General features: G+C 37.5%; 1 protein-coding gene and 1 long non-coding RNA gene across 5 annotated transcripts in view; one reads left to right on the top strand and one right to left on the bottom strand.

Moving 5' to 3' along the window:
• The window catches only part of LOC135211979 (CCR4-NOT transcription complex subunit 3-like), a 164,652-nt gene extending 162,885 nt beyond the window's left edge, over nt 1-1,767 (bottom strand). Inside the window, exon 1 of one of the 4 annotated variants that reach the window (XM_064245240.1) lies at nt 1,395-1,767. In XM_064245240.1, the coding sequence (XP_064101310.1) occupies nt 1,395-1,419 (25 nt within the window). In that variant the 5' untranslated portion in view covers nt 1,420-1,767. Of the gene's footprint in view, nt 1-1,182; nt 1,293-1,394 lie in introns of those variants that run through there. The other 3 variants (XM_064245241.1, XM_064245243.1, XM_064245242.1) reach the window with 3 other exon arrangements.
• A 278-nt stretch (nt 1,768-2,045) lies between these two features.
• On the top strand, nt 2,046-7,576 carry LOC135211977 (uncharacterized). The gene is made up of 4 exons (XR_010313790.1): nt 2,046-2,073; nt 2,402-2,548; nt 5,977-6,136; nt 6,271-7,576. It is a non-coding gene; the product is annotated as an uncharacterized LOC135211977 (long non-coding RNA).
• Nucleotides 7,577-8,812: the final 1,236 nt, after the last annotated feature.

The raw sequence follows: 8,812 nt of genomic DNA, 5'->3' as shown, positions 1-8,812 counted from the left end.
CCAACTCTATTTAATTCCATCCTCAAATGGTAAAAACAGTCATTTTGGCCAGTTGTATAAATAACAGTTCAATTTATATACTTAAATGTATAACTTTGTAAAAAGAAAAAACCGACCTAAAATTCAAGATCAGATAGAAACGAATTGAATTTAATATGGAATTTAGGCCAAAGGCCAAGCACTGGGACATATGAGGCCATTCAGCACCGAAATGGTAACAGTATAAGGGTTGATAGTGTAACAGGAGGAAAACCTCAAAGCAGTTGCACTATGAAGCAGTTGTTAGGAGATGGTGGAAAGTAAGATAAAAGAAAGAGAATATGAAAAGGAGGTAGAGTAAAAGGAATGAAAGGGGTTGCCAGCTAGGGACCGAAGACACTCTGCAAAGAAGCCTTAAGTAATGCCTACAATACTCAAGATCAGATGAAAGCATTTTCCTAACAACTTGATAATATACCTAATATCCACTGTAGGTTTTCATTAGATGTAAACATGCCCATTACTCCTCCGACTACCACTGATTAAATCATACCCCTGATAATGAGGAATGTAAACTTATTGTCCTAGCCTAAAATAAAATGAACTAGCTAAACATTTTATGAAAAGGCAAATAAATCTCGTTAAAGAACACAAATTCTTGTTGTTGGATGTGGGTTAATCTGGGTAATAAGACCCATCGTCAATTTCAGGGCATCACGACGGACAAACTACAGTGTCCCCTGAAACGTTTTAGTAACATAAGAGTCATTTAAAACAGCATAGAAACTGACCCAAATCAATAGACATTCACAAATACAACTGGTTAAAATAAGCTGCTTGCTTATGCTAGGTTTACAATAAATTGAAATCGGCTTCACTATCAGAAACACCCAAACAAATCAAAACAACTAGGCATAGGCTAACTTCCTTAGCCCGGACCTGCGTGTACCTGGAGACCAATTTCTTACTTGGTAGCAATGACCCAGAGTAACACATTCGACACACTACTAAGAAGCTACAGTCTCACTACCTCTAAAAAGAAGCCAAAACACAAATCGAGACATAAAATGACGAGCAAATCCTCGGTTCCTGTCCCGTAAATGAAAGACGAGGCCTAAGCCTATGAGAGAAGGAGAGTGAGAGAGAGAGAGAGGTCAGCTGGGTTCCATCATCAGTCAGTTTGCCGTCTAGAAACAACTGTACCTTGTAAATCCTTCATACTGCTCTTATTTCTATTTCAAGAGACTCTTCTGGTTCGTCGTTAGGCGGCGGAGACCCGAAATATGAGCGGGGAAGGCGGCTTGCCACCACCGAGAGCTTTTAATAACTAAAGGTGGCAGTGTTTACAAATTGTAAACAGCCTTTCATTTGGTACCTTTCAGATTTCGACGGGATTTTTAGGTTATCGGACTCACCCTGTAATTTCCTAGATGCCGCCATTGCTATGAGGAGCGTCTGTTGAGAAAAGTGTTCATACTTGGCCAGAAGCCTTTGCACATACAAGATAAAATTGAAGAAAATCACTATTATTATTTTTATTGACACCACCGACACAATATGGCTAACATCTAAAAGCTTCACTCTCTTCAAGCTTCGAGCAGAAGCCTTTCCGAACACAAAGGGTTCCGAGCACCGACCGAGTCACGACTGGAGAGAATATATTTCTGACGATAATTTTACTCGAACTTGACCATTTCCAATCTAATCTCCACATCACTGATTTCTAACGTGTTCGGGACTTTTTCAGCGCACATGTTGTTTAAAATTACGCTTCTTTCCCGAAAAATAAACTCTCTGTTCGAACACAAGTGGATTCGAGATATTTTGAGACTATACCGTCTAAAAGCTTCCTTGTCGTTTTTCTTGTACAGTATTACAAAGACTTTGCAAAACTACAATGTATATTACGAGTTTGAAATGAAATGTTTAAATTTCCTAAACTTGAACATGTTAAGATATTTATATTTAAAAGAATTATTCTGGTAATGATTATTGAATTCGACCTAGTTTTAAAGTGACACGAAAACAAAGACAAATGTTGGAACCCTAACCAATTTCAGTTGGAGAAAAGAAACCCTACAGGGAGGATGTTCTGTGGGTCGCCGTACTATAATTCATTTTTTACATCATATAATTTATTGTGCTGATAATTTGAATTACTGATTAAACATTAATATATAGGTGTTTAATGTGTCGAATCAATCTGATTTACTACTGAACCATTTCGTTGAGCTAAAAGTTAAAATGACATTTGACAAGGCCATCAGTGTACAACAACCAAAACATTGACTATGAACGTTGCGGTCTGTTAGAGATCTGTAACATTTACATTAGTAAACATGGACTATTTTCGTTTCACCATATGTTAGTGTATTGAGGCGTGTGAAATACACTGGTAATTTTACAGTAGTTTTTCTTTCAGATTCTTCAGAAGCCAACACGAATCGGATTGTGGAACCAGACTGTTCGTGAACGAGTAAAAGAAAAAAATCCCTTAAAATCACCTCGTCAGGATATGTAAAGGATGCAAATGGTGTTGGAATCGACACCTATTTCTCTTTAATTCCACGTAGGTTAATTGGTAGTTATCTGTCGAAAGTTGTACCGATAATAATACAACTTATTGCTTTGGTTTCATGTTGCTTTTCCTCACCATTTCCAGCCTGACCGGTTTTTATGAATAGCGTAGCAGGAAGTACTAGAAATTTTGCCCTATCGGTCTCTTCAGTGGCAGAAAGATTTTATGAATAAAAAGGTTTCACTTTCATACAGTCCACCAATACCAAGCCTACTGTAATGCAGCAGCTTTTCTCAGTTAAAATGGTTTATTGTTCCTATGGCCATCTCTTACCGGGCTCGGCCTTAAAAAGTAGGTTACCGTATTCGAGATCGTTACTGTACACTGAATCTTGTCTGTTTTACAACTAAAAAAGGGGGGGCGGGGGCGCAGCGAGAAAGGAAATAATAAAGCCCGGGCATTAATTGGAGTTTGGAGTTAGCGATTCAGTTATCTGTCGATGTTTGCCGTGGGAGATTTTTTTTTCCCCGAGAGTTGGTCGGAATGTTTACTTGGTTGTTTCCATGGGGAAATATCCATATTGCAGCGTCTCGCCATGCAAGACATTTTTCCGCCGAATGAATTCCTTTAACCGTGGGTCAAGGGTTTTATCGAGCGAATACCAGATATGTAAAGTTCTTTTGTTAGCCACGGGATTTGCTTCTCAGGAAGCTCGTCGGTAACAAACATTTAAACCTATTGGGCTTGTTCTGTGGGAAATTTGCTCAGTGTCAATGTGGGAGTTTAACTAGTCTTATATTTGACGGAATTAGAGACGAAATAGGGAAACACTTGTAACTCGGGTTTTGAGGAGACTGATTGGTGGGTAACACCAATGCTCTGACCAAATAAAATAATGCATTCATGTTTATTATCAGGTCAATTAACTAAATATTGATAAATTATTTAATTTAAATATATATTTGTGTTAAAAGTAAGTGAATGTTCAAGTCCCGTAGTACTGTGATGAACATTTAGATTTTTTTTACATATTTGACTGAAATGGGACGTGTCATAAGTATATTACTTATGTCCTTAAGCTAAATGCATAATACAAAATACTTTAATATATTTCAATAAAGATGAAAATTATAGTCAATATCCTGCGTATACATAAAGCCTCTCCAGGCATGACTTTGTATAGTCAATTGTTTATTCTGGAATCATATCTGCAGTCAAAAATCAAGCAATGATTTCATTTTAGACGATTAAACAAAACATTTTAATCTGTTCACATTAATTACAGTTAAAGCTTGCTAGACTACAAAATTAAATGTTCTATTTAAAACATTTTCAATTATGAATTTTTGTTTAATTTCGTATCATCTCGTAATCAGGACATTCCATTTTAATATATGTCGTTTTTTCTGGAAAAACTAACTATATATTTAAATTAAAACATTTTACAATTTGGTGTCTACCTGACAGTGAATATAATAAAGGCATTTTTTGTTTGGACAGGAAATTAGCGTCGCCTCGCTTGTGGTAACGTATACTTAGATGACATCCAGTATGCCAGTATTATGTAATATTAGAGCATACTTCCTCCTTAGCTCAAAACTCATTTCGCCTCTTTTGTTCTTGATGTTGAATGTGTGTGATTTAACTACGTGTTTTAGTTGTTTCAACAAAGTGTTACGGTAGCGGTGAAGCGAATTTTCCTCTCAAAAGGTTTTTTTTAATCATTCATAAACTGCACTACCACACCAAGTAAATTCAATTTAAAGGTTCACTGGGATTAGAAATAAGTGTCGAGGCTGTCATTTTTAAACTGGGTTTGATCTCTTCACCCAGATTTTTTTTTTTTTTTTTTTTTATGAAATGAGTGATATGAAAATTCAGACAAAAATTCTCCGTTACTGAACTACTGCCAAGCATAGGATTTATGACAGGACGGTTCCATCCACTAGAGGAGCATTAGACTCATCTTAATTCATGCAGTTTTCACTTTTACCATGGTTTTAAAAGATGATGGGAGTCCGATTATTGATACTCAAGTTTTTATATATAATTTTTTTTTCTCGAATTTTATTCGCTTAGTATTGACGTTAATATTTTTTTAGCACTAACCTTTCTTGACGCATTAGTAATATATTTTTAAAGGTATTGTTGCACAATACACAATATTATATATACATATATATATATATATATATATATATATATTTGATTTTCAACGTGTCAATTTTCATTCGTTGAAATTCAGTTGTGACTTCGAAGTACGATTGTACTAACTTACACTAATTACAGATATCAGAGAATTTTGTACTGTCCATCTTTGGACTGTATTAAATGTTACGAAACGGTAATCATGGAAGGTCGTGTTTTCGGCAATGAACAGCTGTCGGTACGTAAATGCGTAAATGCTAATTCAGCGGTCAAATGCGTAGGAACCAAAAATGCTTGAGATTATTAACCACTTTCTGCCAGTGGGCCATAGTTTTGCCCCGATTTCATCATACTCTGGCCTTTTCATAGGACTATATTTAGCACCGCTATCTAAGGAACCCTGCAAATAGCACATTTAAACACTTCTCAGATTCCACTGTTGCTAAATATTGTTGTACCTTCAGCTGACCTTAAAGCCAGCACAGGTTCATGCTTCTAGAGCAGACTGTAATGCTATGCGGGCAACAGGAACATTCCAGTACTCTGAATTTCCAGCTTATATCCATATTGCTTTAGTGCGTCTCTAAGAGAGCTAGATTAGAACGTAATCACCCTACAAATATATAAGTGTGTCTGTGAGAGTATCTTGCGGGGAAAAATGTTTGGGAAGTGGCTTGAAGGAGAGAGAGAGAGAGAGAGTGTGTGTGTGTATGTGGAGAGTATCTTGCGGGGAAAAATGTTTGGGAAGTGGCTTGGTGGTTGGTAATACCAATAAAAAGTACCTTTGGAAATGAAATGAATGCTGACGGAAGAGCGAGTTAGGCTCTGTATACATTAGTCCTGAGCACATGGAAGAAATTGATGACGCGACTGGTTAGAGAAAAGTTTCTGGATTAGTAGTTGATCATTAATTGGTTGAATTAAAAGTAAAGATGAATAAAAGTTCAGGCTGGCGAGGAAAGGGGCGAAAACGTAGCTGTACGGATGATCAAGACGGGTTGAGTCTGATGAGAAGGAAGCAAGGAGAGAACATAAGGGGAAAGTGGATAGAAAATGGACCAAGGTGAAAGGTATGGAAATTGAAGGAGTATATGAAAAATGAGAAGCTTTCAAAGATGATGTCTCAAGGAGTCAGCATGGAGGCGAAAAATGGGGAGGTTAATGAAAGAAGAAAGATATTATTTGAGGTGTACTTGCAATGCAAAAGGGAAGAGCATGATGTTTTAAGTGGTAAAGAGAAGATGAAAGAGACCACAGACTTCGAGGAATATTAGAGGCTATCTTCAAAGAGAATAAGAAGCTTCCACTAATATCGATGTAAATTCTTCCAGGTTTTGTGTAGCTGAACCGGAGAGGAATATTTGCCATTCAAGTCTGTTATATTTTCATCAGTCTCAATCACGAGGTTGATGTTAGATTAACAAAGTTGCAACCACGTTTTAAGTATCAACTAGATTTGAACAAGAATTATGCACAATCAACATCATTAATGTAAGTAAACTTCAGCACCCATTAACATTACCATTTCTGCTTGTTATTCAGAAATGAAATAAATGCCATTAATTAGACGCCTTTAAAATGTTAGCTGTTCTTTACTTCAAACCTATTACTTTCCGTTAACATAGTGGTATCAGCAGTCTCTGGATATGTCCCGGAAAAAAGAAGACTTTTCTACCCATATGAGTAGGTAAGTCAGCATCCAACGTCCTTGAACAAAAAAAAAACACTTGGTGAAAAGGTCGGCTTCTACCTGTGTGGTGTATGAAGAACTCCTGCCATCTCTTTCCCCGGAAAACTTTTAATTGTAGTCTCTGTTGAAACCATATTGAATAAGTAATTTTAATTCATTAATTCATCCTATACTACCATGACCATCTTTGATTCATTTGGTGATGGTAATTCTCCCTTCTTTTTGGATAACCCCCTTTCAGCTGTTAAGACATGGTCCTACAATACTACAAGGTTTGGACAGCAAAACCTTAGATTCAGAGGCATGTACTTTGTACTCAGGGTTATTCTTCATACTCAGGCTTGTTCTTCATATTCATGATTATTTTGTGTGGTATGCACTCCTGAAGCATCGAAGTCAACAGATGTTGTGGCCATGTCACTTATTTTCTAGTAATCATGCTCATAAACCTGATGACTAGTTTCTGAACTCCCAATAATCAGGGCTTTATTGAAGTCATATCAAGAGGTAAGGAAAATGCTCTGATTAGAGCATCCTCCACATCACCCTAAGGAGTCAGGTCATACTGCCTGATACAATTCAAGCATCTGTCCCTCTCAGTGGTTTTGAGACTAAACAATGTTTTGGTGCTGCACATCTCACCTCTTTTTCAGAGAAGATACATTAAGGTAAAAAAAAAACTATTCCTAAAGTAAGGACTCACTGCACTGAATAAGTCTCCTAATCAACTGTTGCTTGCTGTATGCTACAGCAACTCTTGTTCTACAGGTTCTAGTTCCTCATTGGACGAGTGGGTTGCGTACCAGCCTATCAATTTGGTAGCCAGAGTTCGGTCGCCACCAGCGCGGAACCAGAGGAATTTATCTTTGGTGATTAGAAATTCATTTCTCGATATAATGTGGTTCGGATCTCATAATAAGCTGTAGGTCCCGTTGTTCGGTAGCCAATTGGTTCCTACCACTAAAAAAAAAAAAAAAAAAAAAAAAAAAAAAAAAAAAAAAATCTACTCATCGGGCCAGCCATAGGAAAGCTGTTAATCAGCTCAGTGGTCTGGCTACACTTATACTTTTTTTTGTTTTTTTTACAGGTTCTAATTTTTCATAGACATCAGCTGTCCCAGGTGTTATATGTCACCACTCTCACAGCTCTGCTGACTCACACCACCTGGCTTGGTCTCCTTTTCCTGTGCCACTTGGCCCAGCCTCTTCACGTTGTCACTAGGCTACCTCTTGCCATGTATTTGATTTATCCCAGGCTTGCTTGCTAGTTCCCTTCAGTAGTTTGGATCGATCCTGTTGCTCACCTCATTTGATAGTTTTTTTTTTTATACCATTTCAAACATATTGGTTCTCACTTTCAGGCAAATATTGATATGGTTACACCTGGTAGGAAATTAACTTTAAAAGATAGGGTTCTCTGCCTGTGATTTCCACTCAAGTTTTGCTGAAGCAATGATTCCGTTGTGACTTCTGAGAGTTTGATTCAAGCTTCATATGAGCATGATTTTAATCATTCCTTACCCTCTAGCAATGGAAAACTTCACATTTCCTACATCTTTATCTGTTTAGGATATACCTTCATGCCAGCCATCTTTTACAATCTTTATGGCTCCCGATTTAGCATGGTGAACAAAAGGCAATGTTTTAGATATGACCAGGAAGATATGTGTCATGACTGTGCTTTTTCATTCAGATAAAGTTTTTCTTTGAGCCAGAGTAACTGGCTAAGTTTGAGGTTTAATACCAAGAGGTAGGTTTTATCTCTTACATTACCTTCAAATTCTAAGACAAAGATGGCAAAATCTCTTCGGAGATTTGCGTTCCCTATGATTGTTTTTTTTATTTATATAGATTTGTTGGCACTATGCCAAGCACTGGGGCAACTAAGGCCATTCAGCGGTTTGAAAGGCGTAACAGGAGGAAAACCTCGCATTTACACTATGAAACAATTGTTAGGGGAGGGTGGAAAGTAAGATGGAAGGAAGAGAATATGAACGGAGGTACAGTAAAGGGACTGAAAGTAGTTGCAGCTAGGGGCCGAAGGGACGCTGCAAAAGCCCTTTAGTAATGCCTACATTGCACCGAATGAGGTGCACTGACGGCATTATCCCCCTACGGAGCCTATGATTGTGGAAGTTGTATTAAGAATGGAGGATAGAGGAATGAAGGTGGCTTTGAAGATAAATGACAACCACTTTTACCTTCATTTTACCTGAAGCTCAGTCCAGACATTTCTACAAGTTTGCTAATTATACTTTGCATGAGAAGACTGCCCCTATAGGTTTGGAGGCTTTAAGTAGAGACTCTTCCTCTCTTTCCTGGTTGTCAGTGATTTTGTTTTCATACAGTGAATAGTGACACAACAAAGTTTTTGGAGTGGCTTCTGGCTCTTAGGCTGGCAAGAGTGGGTCCTCAACACAGTTACCACCTCCTTGCAGGTCTGAATGTTGGCATTAAAATAATGTCTAAGGCTAGTAG

Source organism: Macrobrachium nipponense, chromosome 40, assembly GCF_015104395.2.
Source record: "Macrobrachium nipponense isolate FS-2020 chromosome 40, ASM1510439v2, whole genome shotgun sequence".
Classification (NCBI taxonomy): Eukaryota; Metazoa; Arthropoda; class Malacostraca; order Decapoda; family Palaemonidae; genus Macrobrachium; species Macrobrachium nipponense.
The sequence above is the reverse complement of the archived record's forward strand: the minus strand, read 5'-3'. Positions and strand labels throughout refer to the sequence as shown.